Source organism: Enhydra lutris, unplaced genomic scaffold (assembly GCF_002288905.1).
Source record: "Enhydra lutris kenyoni isolate GAN:26980312 unplaced genomic scaffold, ASM228890v2 scaffoldscaffold21, whole genome shotgun sequence".
Classification (NCBI taxonomy): Eukaryota; Metazoa; Chordata; class Mammalia; order Carnivora; family Mustelidae; genus Enhydra; species Enhydra lutris.
The window spans coordinates 68,433,543-68,446,897 of NW_019154105.1; the positions used below are offsets into that span (position 1 = coordinate 68,433,543).

Genomic DNA, 13,355 nt, shown 5'->3' on the forward strand with positions numbered 1-13,355 from the left:
CTCAGACTTCCTCTATTGTGTTGAATAGAGCCCTGGGAGTAGACATCCTTGCCCTGCTCCTGATCCCCAAAGGAAAACACTGAGTCTTTTACCATCAAGAATAATGTTCATTTTAGGTTTTGCCACAGATTCTCTTTGTCCTGTTAGAGAATTGTTTTCTATTCTTAGTTTACTGAGAGTAATTTTTTATCATGAATGGATATCTAATTTTGTCAAATAGTTTTTCTGCATCTATTAAGAGCATGTGACTTTTCTTCTTCAATGTATTTATATAAGGAATGACACTGATAGATTATTAAATGTTGAACCAGTCAAGGCTGGGATCTGTAGGATTAACTCCACTTGGTTATGACAGATTGTCCTATTGCCAGATTGATTCATTTTTATTTTGTTTAGGATTGTTTCTGTCTATATTCATGAGGGATATCGGTCTGTAGTTTTCTTTTCTTGAAGTGTCTTTGTCTGGTTTTGCTATTAGGATATTACTTGCCTCATAAAATGAGTGAGAAAATATTCCTTTCTCTTTTGTTTTCTAGTAAAGATCATATAGAATTGATATTATTTATTCCTTATGTATTTGGTAGAATTCACCATTGAAACTATCTGGACTTGGAATTTTATTTGTGGAAAGGTCCTTAACTACAGAGTCAATTTCTGTAGTAGACGTAGGTTATCCAGATTTTCTGTTCTTTTCTTGAGTGAATTTTGGTAGTTTGTGTCTTTTAAGGAACTGGCCCCCTTCATCTTGTTGAATTTATAGGCATATTATGCTCATAGACTTTCTTTTCTTTTTTTTTTTTTAAGATTTTATTTATTTATTTGTCAGAGAGAGAGAGGGAGAGAGAGCAAGCACAGGCAGACAGAATGGCAGGCAGAGGCAGAGGGAGAAGCAGGCTCCCTGATGAGCAAGGAGCCGGATGTGGGACTCGATCCCAGGATGCTGGGATCATGACCCAAGCCAAAGGCAGCTGCTTAACCAACTGAGCCACCCAGGCGTCCCGCTCATAGACTTTCTTTATTGTGCCTAGTGTCTGTGTGATCTGTGGTGATATCTGCCTTTCATTTCTTGAAATTGATCATTTTTGCCTTTTTTTCCTTGAATAGTTTACATAGAGGTTTATCAATCTTATTGGTCTTCTTTAAGAACCAAATTTGGGCTTCACTGATTCTTCTGTACAGTTGACCCTTGAACAACACAAAGGTTAGGGCACTGACCCCCTGCACAGTAGAAAATTCACATATGACTTTTGGGCCCCTAAAAACTTAACTACTGATAGATTACTGTTGACCAGAATCCTTACTGATAACATAAATAGTTGACTAATGGGTATTTTGTATGTATTATGCATTATATGCTGTATTCTTAAAATAATTCTAATTTATAATAGTAAGCTAGAAAAAAGGAAATGTTATTAAGAAAATCATAAGGAAAAGAAAATACATGTGTAGTACTGTCCGTATTTTTCTTTTTTTTTTAAGATTTTATTTTTATTTATATGACAGAGAAAGAGAGATCACAAGCAGGCTGAGAGGCAGGCAGAGAGAGAGGGAAGCAGGCTCCCCACTGAGCAGAGAGCCTGATGCAGGGCTCAATCCCAGGACCCTGAGATCATGACCTGAGCCGAAGGCAGAGGCTTAACCCACTGAGCCACCCAGGCGCCCTGTCCATATTTTTCAAAAACATTCCCTGTATAAGTAGATGTGTGTAGTTCAAACCCGTGTTGTCCAAGGGTCAGCAGTTATTGCTTTTCTGTTTTAAATTTCATTAATTTCAGATCTTTGTTATTTTTCCATTACTTGTATTAGACTTAACTTTTTCTTTTTCTAGTTCCTCAAGGTAGACACTTAAATTATTGATTTGAGACCTTTTTCTCCAGTATAAACATTTAATGCTATAACTTTCCCTGTAAGTACTGCTTTAGCTACATCTCATGGATTTTGATACTATGTGTTTTCTTTTGCATTCTGTTCAACATATTTTCTAAGTCCTCTTGAGACCTCTACTTTGACTCCCAGCTAATTAAGAAGTATGTTGTTTAATGTCCAGCTGTTTGTGAATTTTCCAGATAGCTTTCTGTTACTGATTCTTGGTTTACCTTCATTATGGTCAGAGAACATACTTTGAGTGATTTTAATTTTTCTAAAATTGCTTGTTTTGCAACCTATGGTATCATCTATCTTGAACAGTGTTTCATGTGCCCTTGAAAGGGATGTGTGTTTTGCTGTCTCTGGATCTAGTGTTCTATAAATGTCAATTAGGTCAAGCTGGTAGGTAGTATTCAGGTCTTCTGTATCCTTGCTCATTTTATCTCTCATTACTACATATTACTGAGAGAGGAGTGTGTTTACAACTCTAAGTGTAACTGTGGGTCTGTTTCTCACTGCAGGTCTGTCAGTTCTTGCTTTGTGTACTTTTAAATTCTGTCATTAGATGTGTGCACATTTAGAATTGATATTTCCTTGTAAATTCACCTTTTTATCATTCTGTGATATCCTCTGAATGCATGGTAATTCCCTTCTGAATGCTGCTTTGTCTTATGTTAATATAGCTGTTCCAGATTTCTCCTTATCGGTATTTGCATGGCATCTCCTCTTTCACCTATTTACTTGTAATCCATCTAAACCTTACTAAAGTGGATTTCTCGTAGATAAGTAGTTGGGTCTTACATTCATGCACTCAAACTCTGTTTTTGATTGGTGTGTTTAAAGTATTTAAGCATAATGTGATTATTGATAGTGTTGGATTTGGGTTGCCATTTTGGTTTTCTATTAGTCCTTTCTGTTTTTGTTCTTCTGTTCCCTCTCTCCTGCCTTTCTCTGAATTATTGAATAATTTTTAGAATTCCATTTCAATTTGTGTATTGGGCCTTTTGCTACCTTTCGCTGTATAATATTTTTTTTAAAAGATTTCATTTATTTATTTGACAGACAGAGGTCACAAGTAGGCAGAGAGCCAGGCAGAGAGAGTGGGGGAAGCAGGCTCCCCACTGAGCAGAGAGCCGACATGGAACTCAATCCCAGGACCCTGAGATCATTACCTGAGCCGAAGCAGAGGCTTTAACCCACTGAGCCACCCAGGCACCCTACACCATATAATATTTTTTAAAGATTTATTTATTTAGAGAGAAAGAGAGCATGAGGAGGGGGAGGGGCAGAGGGAGAGGGAGAATTTCAAGCAGACTCGCCGCTAATCACAGAGCCAATGTGGGGTTTGATCCCACAACTCTGAGATCGTGCCCCAAGCCGAAACTAAGAGTTCACCTCCTAACTGACTGAATCACCCAGGGGCCTCAGGGGCCCCTCATGATATGCTTTTTAGTGATGGCTGCAGGGGTCATAGTAGACATATCCATGTTCAGTGTAGTTTTGGATTTGATGTTTTACCACTCCCAGTAAGTTGTGGAAGCCTTACGAACACCAGCTTGTCCTCACTGCCATGCATTACATCTGCACACACTGTAAACACCCCAGGAAGTATTACCGTGTTTGCTTTTAACAGTAGTAAATATTCGAAAACAGCTTGAAAAGAATAGTCCTTATGCTTCTTCGGGAACTGAGCCTGTCTGTCGCTCATCCTCCATTTGTTATGTTGCAGGCTTCCTTGGGACCTTTCCCTTCAGCCTGAGCAACTTCTGTTAGTGCTCCTTTTAGAGCAGGCCCCCTGAGGACATGTTCTCTCCATGTTTATTCATCCGAGAACAGCTTCAGTTCACCTTCATTCCCGGAGGACGCAGTTTGCAGCAGTGCCCTCGGTCAGCCCCACTGTGGTCTGAGCGCGTGGCTCCTGACGCAAAGTTGGCAGCCGCCCTCGGGGCTGCTCCTCTAGTGTCCTGGGTCATTTTGCTCGTGCTGCTTTCAAGATTGTTCTCTAGCTTTGGTTTCCAGCAGTTGTGGTATTTCTGGGCCTGATTTTCTTTTAATTCATCTTATTTAAGGTTGTTCAGGTTCTTGAATCTGAAAAATATGTCTTTCACTAAATCTGGGGAAATTTTAGCCATTATTTCTTTATTTTTTCAACACTGGTCTCTTTTTTCTCTTTCAGGGACTGAAATAATAATCGTATTGTAGTTCTAGTATTATCCTGCAGGTCACTGAGCCTCTGTTCATGTTTCCCCAAAATTTTTCTTCTCTCCTCTTTACTGGATAGTTTCTGCTGTCTTCAAGTTCACTGGCTCTCATTTTCTGTCATCTCTGACCTGTTATTGAGTTTATCATGTGACTATTTGGTGTTGTTTTAAGACAGCACATGATTCTGTTGCAGAGAAAACTTGAGAGCCACTAGCTTCATACCTTGGGCCTCGGTGTCCTCACCTTTAAAAATGGGGTGACAGCGCCTGCCTTACCACGTGCTGTTGCTGGGCCCAAAGCACGGGATCTGAGACATCCGGCAGCCTCACCAGATCCAGTCAGGGAATTGAGCCCAACCGATGCCCAAGTAGAACATTCCCAGGTAGAACAGGGTGTCTTTGTAGAAGGTACCGCCAAGCATAAAAGATGTTGCCGCAGAAGTTTTCCTGATTCGAATGGCTGTAACAGGAGGGAAGCTAGTGGCTGTTCAGTCCAAGTTGTAAGGGTGTGAAGGTGCTTAGTGAGCTGTCACATGGTTTTTCAGGGGATGTGGACACACTGGCCACCAGCCACAGGGCTGTTGCACATACCAAGACTGAGCCCAGTACTGAGTGCCAAGAGCACTAGGGGAGAGCAGTAGTCAGGGTGTAGAGACCAGAAGTTTCATTTTAAAATATGTTTTTAAGGGGAAACTACAGTATATAAATTTCGCAGAAATCTATGTTTAGCATGTTATATAGAAATTTTTAAGTTGTAGTTTAGCATGCTGTGTACAATTATGATAAGGGCCAAACAGGCTGGAGTCAAAAAGAATTGTCTCACAGTTGCTGATTATACTTAGTGGTATAATCGCCAAAATTATGTTTCAGTATCAGACACTTGTATTGTGTAGTAATGTGCTTATGCATGATATACTGGCTTAGCTATTTTGTTAAGGTTTAATAAAACTTGACACATTTTTTTGTTTGGTTGGGTTTTTTTTTTTAAGATTTTATTTATTTGTTTGACAGAGACACAGCAAGAGAGGGAACACAGGCAGGGGGAGTGGGAGAGAGAGAAGCAGGCTTCCTGCTGAGCAGGGAGCCCTATGCGGGGCTCAATCCCAGGACCCCGGGATCATGACCTGAGCCGAAGGCACCTGAGCCAAAGGCAGATGCTTAGCAACTGAGCCACCCAGGTGCCCCAAAGTGACATGTTTTAAATGCCCTTAAATGGTACAGATTTGGGTGCACCTGGCTGACTCAGTTGGTAGAACATGTGACTCTTGATCTTGTGGCCATGAGTACAAGAACCATGTTGGGAACAGAGTTTACTTTAAAAAAAAAATTAAAAAGTAATGATAATACCAATCAAATGGTACAGATTAATTTACGAGTAAATATTTCAACTAAAGCTATTCTCCTCTTATTATTAACAGAATATCCAAGGTATCTCCAGGCACCCAATTCAAATTACTAAACCACAGGATTTTAAAGGTAACACATTTCTCTCTACCTTGTTGAAGTCTTGGGTAACATTTCCTAAAAAACCGCAAGTTTTTATAATTGCTTTTCTGGATAACTAACTTCTTTGTCTTCCTCAAGTTCTCTGTATTTGCATGACCAAGATTTAAATACACATTGAAAAATAAAACACAGCTAAACTGATAAGGCACCTCCTTTTCGGCAGTTTACAAGTTAAAATAGATGATAATTATACAAGGAAAGTAGCTCCCTTCCCACCATTTCTCCCCCACCAACTTCCCAATAGAGAAACAAACAAACAAACATACAATAGAACTGGCTTTTATTAAAGTCTGAAACCTACTGGAAATGTTTATAAAAGCATACTAACACTGTTCTTTCTTCTGAGCTCTTCCACTGAAATGCTGACAGTTAGATTTCTAAAAAAGAAAAAGGTCACATCTAAGCAAACTAGGTTCTGTGGCCCATCCCCCAACTCCTGCACCCTTGGTGGGGTGCTCCTGCCTCTCTGCTTTGGTCACCACAAAATAGTGAAGCATGACCGGGGTTCTTTTCAAATATAGTCGCCCATAAGCAGGACCCGTGGAGGTGACCATGAGCACCTTTGTCTCCTACTGCCCTTCAAAACATGTGCTATGCATCATAGGACCCCACAGCTTCCCCAAACCCTTCTAGGCGGTGAGGCTCCGGGGGCCTCCAGAACATTCTTACTGGAGTATGTTCAAAGGTCCGTGTTTGTTTCCTCACCAAGAATTCTAGACAGAATGTGAAATTTTAACAACAGAGAGCCTACTTTACTCTCAGCGGTACCATTTGCTTTTAAATTATATTAATAAAAATATTCAGAAAAGTCAGAAATCTGTACTCTTGACTTTGGAATGATATTAAAATAAACTCCGTGTGAGCAATGGCTATAAATCAGCTTATGACCAAATTCACCAAGGACTCTTAAAATAATGTTTCAGGTCTGGAGGGCACGGTGCTCACCATCTCCCCGAGAAGCATGTTCATTGCCCCCGATGGCCACACCTTCCTGGCAGCAGGTACGTGCAAACTATGCCAGACAGATGCCCTGTGTCACAGTGGCTCACTTTACACGTTTCATGTTTCAAATACTTGGAATGGTAGATAATTCAAAGGTGCTTACAGAATTCCTCCTATAGAGCAAATCCTAAAGCAAATATTTATCTGAAGGAAAGATTTCTTGTGCACAGTAAATAAGAACAGATCTGCTTCGATGGTCCCTCACCTTCTCTAAACCCCAGGTGCCCCCTCATGGTCCCACCCAGTCTGCCCCTCCTTTCTCCTCTTCACCCTCATCATGCTCGCTGCTCTGCCCTGCTCGCTCCCTGCAGACGGGCTGGCCTCCAGCCTGAACCAGTCCCAAATCATGCCCTCCTGGAACCCCTTCACTGGACACCATCTTGCTTCCTCCTTTGCCTCTTCTGTGCCTTTGCTCCAGTGTCACTTTCTTGAGGAGGTGTTCCTGACCACCCTCTCCCTCCTGAGCCTCCTTTCTTTATCTGTCTTTTCCACTTCACTTCTCATCCTCTGACAGACCAGATAACTCATGCACATTGTCTCCTGCTCCTAGAACATGGGCTCCATGAAGAAAGGCCTATCTGTTTTGTTCACTGTCAAATCCCAGTCACACTGCCAGGCACCTGCAGGCCCCTCTAAACTTGTGATGGACAGGATGAACAGAGGAGTGCCTATGGCCTTCCCCAGAGGTGTTGCGGGCCTCACAGAAGGCAGGACCAGTCCCTTAGACTTGCAGACCCAGGGATGGCCAGTGGCCCTAAGGCCAGAGGACCCTGGCGGGGGGCAGGGGGGATGTTGCCCTTGATGCTGCAGTGGGGACAGAAGGCTGAGGGCGGGCTGTGGCGTGGGTAGCAATGACGAGGGACGCTGTTGGTAGATTCAGAATTAATGTGGGTTCTGTCCCCCAGACTTTTCACAGATTGAATTGCGCATTCTTACACACTTATCTGGGGATCCGGAACTTTTGAAGTTATTCCGGGAATCTGAAAGAGATGATGTATTTTCCACCCTGACTTCACAGTGGTAAGATACATGAGCTCACAATATTATCAGATCTGCAGGAATGCTGACATGATTTTAAAAGCCTGAAGTTTTTCCAAGGCTATTTTCACAAGAAGGAAATGATATTTTTCTCTAGTAGTTAATCCTTTTGAAAAGAGGAGTAGGTAACTAGAATGCCAAGATTTCCCTAATTATGAAAAAACCGATGGCTCTTCACCAAAAATGCAGCCGATTGCTAGAGAACGTAATAGAGATATTGGAAGAGTCCGAGGTGGGAACGTGTGCTCCTCCACGAGGGTGTGCGAGCTGTAGGGGTGGGCCTGGGCGTGTCCTCCCCACACTCCCACCCCGTCAGGGCCAGGAGCACATCAGGCTGGGAGGGACAGTCCCTGCCTGACAGTGACCTGCACTCACAGAGAATTCTGGAGGCAGACAGCCTTGGGTTTTGTGGGGCAGTTTGGCAGTGTCCTCCAACACCTGTCCTTGTGCGTCCTCAGTGTTCTTAGCAGGTGACTTTTCCTTATCCTGGCTCTGGAACCCCTGCTGCCTCTTGAACAGAGCAGGCCAAAGAGGGAAGGAGTGGGCTCCCCACCGAGACCGCCCTTGCCGGGGGTGGGAGTTCTGCCCAGGGCTCTGCTGGAGCAGCGTTATGAGGCTGCAAGGGAGGCTGGTAATGGCCACTCTCTAGTCACAATAGCCACCAGGGCCAGGTATGCTACTGCCTGGAACTAAGTCAGGATTCTGCCAGGAGGAAGAAGAGGCACGGCGCCTGCTGTCCATCCCCTCCATCCGTCCCCCTGCAGGCCTCTCCTCCAGGCTGCCCCTCCTGGTGGCCTCCCCACCCATCCCACCTTATCTGGACGTTCACTCACTTTAGGAGTCACCCTCAAGGCACTGCTCTGCGACGGCTGGCCTCTGTGTTCTTGGGCCACCACACATCCCTCTCTGTCCTCCTCACTGTCTTTCTGAAGGCGTGTGAGCCCTGTGAGGGCAGGGCCGTGTCCCCTCATCCAGCATGGGCACTAGCCCCTCTCTACCTCGGCCCCACTGAGCCACTGGACCCCAGGTGCACGCCTTACTCAAGCCTTTCCTTCCCCTGGCTCGGGAAGCTTTTTCCCCAAGTGTCCCCGTGATTCACCCTCAGCTCAGTGCGGGATGCCTCGGCTTCCGTCGAGGACCTGCCCTCCCTGCTGCGGCATGTCTCTCCATGGTCTCCATCCTGCCTGTCCCGCTGGAATGTCAGCTCACGGATGCATGGCCACCCGGCCCCTGCCCCCATGGTGCTCATGGGCCGTGGAGTCTCCGCGTGCGTCCGCGAATGAATGAGGGCCTAGCATGGGGGCCAAACAGTCCTGTCAGCCAGGAAGCATCGCCTCTCCAGACCCCCGACCCCACCACAAGACTTAGTTGAATTTTTTTTAAAAATCAGGAAGAAGTATTGTTGTCAAGGTGACAGAGGAAGGAGGATACTGCCGTACACTGAGCTGGGCTTTAAAGAGTGGTTGTGGGTATTAGGGTTATGGCGGCATGCGTGGTGAAAGCAACAAACTCCACAGCAGAGCAGAGCATTACGCCAGGCAAGGGGATCAGCGTGTGGATGGCAGGACAGTCTGCCACAGTCAGGCTTATTGCCTTCTCCCAGCAGCCTCCATCCTGCCCTGAGTGGGAGACTTCTCTCTCTATCCCCTCCTTGTCTTAAGCGCTGTCCCTCCCCCGACACGGGCCAACCTGCCAGATGGGGCCCGTCTTACACTGGGACCTCACAGAGCTGTGGCCTGGGTTCCTCTCCTGCCAGCTGCTCCTCAACTCCCAACTGTGATCTCAAGGCCCCCTCATACCCCCTGCCCACCCAGCCTTCCTCCTCTTTGTGGGTTCCCTTTCTGTGAGTCCCACCTGGGATCCAGCCCAGACTCCCCTTCCGTGGCTCCTGCATGCCTAGGCATGCAGTTGTGGCCTGTTGGATGACCACTAGGTAAACGAGGGCATGATGGACCCCTGCCTCCCCATCGATCTCCATCAGCTGCCCATGTAGGACTTGCTGTTCCCTTTACTTCTCCCCTCCTTGGTTGCATGTTTCCAGCCCCGGGTGATCCCATCCTCTCCTTTCCTATTGCCCAGCCCCATGGTGCTACAGGAAGCCGTGAAGTGGTGAGTGAGTGAGTCCACCATAAATTTGGGTCATCTGACCTGAGAGGGACCCTTACTAGTCTCTACTCATCAGCTGCTCCAAATGTTTTTAGACTTGCCACAAATGTCTACTTTTCTCTCTTAATCTCGAAAGAGAACCTCATCTTTTACATGAATGACAAAGAAGGGGGCCTCAGACATGAGCCCCTGAACTTCCTCCCACTTTGCCTCAGTGTGTCGTTGTAGGTCCTCCTCCCAATCTACAAAGTTTCCTGTCTCAAAAGAGGAAGCATCCTCTATTGCCAAAATCAAGAAATCAGGACTGTGCATTGTACATCTCTAGGTAATGCAACACATTTACACATTAGTGTGAATGGCACCTCCTAGAATTGTGTAGTGCAACTTTTTTTTTTTTAAGTTGTAGTACAACTTTACACGGCAGTCCTCATGTGGATTCCCTTTATTTTCCATTTTTACTCTAGCATTGTTCATTTCCCCTTGTTGACTTCATCTCCCCCTGCCCCCACTGAAAACAACAACAACTGTCTAGGGTTGCCTTCAGGGAAATCCTATTTTCAACCTCATTGGAGCCCTTAGTTACTGTTTAGGTACAAAAGAAAGTCTACACTTACTCCTTGTTCTTTCTCACTGCTGGCTCATTCTTGCTTTTTTGAATAAGCTTTCACTTTACCCACTTAGGCTTTTCTTCTGGAACTCCTCCCATCTAAGACAATGACTACCTTTCTTCGGGGTGCAGTCAGTGCTGAGGTCCACAGCTTCAGCACGAGCATGCTCAGGCACTGCCCACCTGCAACCCCCCGTTCAAAGGCTCTGCAGGGGTCAGTCACTGACCCTGGGCACCTCCAAGTCCCATACTCTCTCCTTGCCCACTGCTCCAGGGAGATGCCCTTCTCCTTGGTGGGCTCCATCGATTCTGTTTAAAATCGAGATATCATTTACATACCATAAAATTCACCATAAAGTATACAATTCAGCAGTCTTTAATACATCACAAGGTTTTGCAACCATTGCCGCTGCCTATTTCCAGAACATTTCCATCCCTCCAAAGAGAAGCCCCACTCCCCACTCACATTCTGTCACTCTCCGTTTTTCCTTACCCCCTGGAAATAGCTAGTCTCCTCTATCACTCTACATCCGTCTGTTCTGGATCTTTCACATTAATGGAATCGTACAATATGTGGCTTCCTGTATCTGGCTTCTTTCAATGAACGTAATATTTTTAAGTTTCATCCTTGTGGTTGCAAATATCAGTACTTTATTCCTTTTTATGGCTGAATGGTATTCCATGATCTGGAATCATATATTCTGTATATTTTGATTTAAACAAGCAAATAATCTTCCATTTGTTTATCCGTTCACAGTTGATGGGCATTAATCCTGCTGTGAACACTCACATACAAGTATTCGCATGAATATGTGGATTCATTTCTAATGGGTAGATACCTAACAGAATCGCTGGTACATAGAGTAATTCTGTATTTAACTTTTTTTTCTTGTGGTAGAATACAATAACATAGGATTTACCATCTCAGCCATTTTAAAATGTACAAATCAATGGCAACTGTATTTAATTTTTTGAGGAACAAAAGAGCGACACGACTTTACAGTCTCACAACTAGCTGTGGGGTTCCGATTCAGTACTTCCTATTATCTGTGTGTTATTGGTTCCAGCTGTCCTGGTGGGTGTGAGGTGTTGTCTCCCTGGGGTCTGATTCGCACTCTCTGATGACCGAGGAGGCTCAGCTCCTCTTCCTGCTCATCCTTTGTGCTTTATCTTTGCCTCTTTCCCCTCCTCTGCACCTGGAACAGAGGTGCTGACCCGACTTCTTCCCCGAAGATGTCTCTTCTTATGTTTCACTCTTCCTCTAGTGAGGATATCACGTAATACAGAGTTTTTTAAGCATGTAATAGATTTGGTTACACCGCTGCCCTCTCTCCAGAGGTATGGAAAGCAAGGACAAGGAAGAAAATAATAAAGATAAGAGCCGAAATAATCAATAAAATCAAAACTAGGAAAACAATAGAGAAAATCAATGAAACAAAAGCAGATTCTTTAAAAAATCAATAAAATTCATAAACCAACAACAACAAAAAGAGCACACGAATCATCAATATCAGAGATGGAATAGAAGATATTAATACAGATCCCAGAGGCATCAAAAGGATAATAAAGGAATATGAAAAACAACTTTATGCTAAAAAATCCAACAATTTAGGAGAAATGGACCAATTTCTTGAAAACCACAAACTACCAAACCCCAACTAAGGTAAAATAAGTAATCTGAATAGTCCTACAATCATTAAAGAAATTGAATTTGTAATTTATAAGTTTCTGAAAAATAAAGCTCCAGGCCTGGATGGTTTCCCTGGAATATTTTACCACACATTTAAAGAATTAACACCTGGGGGGCCTGGGGGGCTCAGTTGGTTAAACAGCTGCCTTTGGCTCAGGTCATGATCTCAAGGGTTCTGGGATCGAGCCCCCCATCAGGCTTCCTGCTCAGTGGGGAGCCTGCTTCTCCCCATCCCTCTGCCCCTCCCCACTGCTTGTGTTCTCTCTCTCATAAATAAATAAATTTTTTTTAAAAAATTAACACCTGATTATATATAGCTTCTTCCAGAAAATAGAAGAGAAGGGAACACTTCCTACTTCATTCTGTGAAGCTGGTATTTAATATGATGCTTAAACCAAAGAAAATAAAAGCTAAATAAATCAACAACAACAACAACAACAAAACCCAAAATCTCTGCAGACCAATATCACTCACAAACTTAGGCGCTAAAACCCTCAACAAAATATCAGCAAGCTGAATCCAGCAATGTCTAAAATAATTATTCACCATGTCCAAGTGGGATTTATTCCAGGCATTCAAGATTGCTAAACATTTGAAAATCAATTAATGTAATCCACATGTGATTAAGCTAAAGAATAAAAATAATGTGATTATATCCATTGACTCAGACAAAGCATTTGACAAAATCCAACATCCATTCATGATAAAAATGCTCAGGGAATTAGAGAGGAACTCCCTCAACTTGATAAAGAGCATCTTCAAAAAACCTGCAGCTAACAGCACATTTCATGGTGAAAGCCTGAATGCTTTCCCTCTAAGATCAGGAACAACTTGTTAGTATTGAATGTTGAAGCTCTAGCCACTGAATGAGGCAAGAAAAAGACACAAATGGTATGCAGATTGGAAAGGAAGAAATAAAACTGTCTCTGTTTGCAGATGACATGGTTGTCTATATAGAAGATTCAAAGAACATACAAGAAAAGAGTTCTTTTAACCCCTAGAACAAGGAAGTTCAGCAAGGTCACAAGACACAATAATAACACATAAAATCCAAGTGCATTTCTATAAGCTGACAATGAACATCCAGAAAATCAAAATTAAAAACACAAGACCATTTAGAATCACTCCAGAGATAATGGAGTCATATGCAAAATATCCAAAGATAATGAAGTACTTAAAAACTCAGTTAACAAAGGATGTACAGGATCCCCCTGTGTTAGATGACAGAGGAGCAGGGAAAGCTGTCCAAGACGACCTAGTGAGTGCGGACACACTACACGCATGCAGCAGAAGACCCAACATAGTAAATGGGTCCAGTCTTCCTAGAATTATCTGTAGG

General features: G+C 43.7%; 1 protein-coding gene across 1 annotated transcript in view; it reads left to right on the forward strand.

Annotated features, from left to right (window-relative positions):
- LOC111149225 (DNA polymerase nu) overlaps positions 1 to 13,355 on the forward strand; it is a 136,983-nt gene that overhangs the window by 70,418 nt on the left and 53,210 nt on the right. The window contains 3 exon segments of the mRNA XM_022506173.1: positions 5,486 to 5,543; positions 6,497 to 6,574; positions 7,481 to 7,595. Coding sequence (XP_022361881.1) covers positions 5,486 to 5,543; positions 6,497 to 6,574; positions 7,481 to 7,595 — 251 coding nt within the window.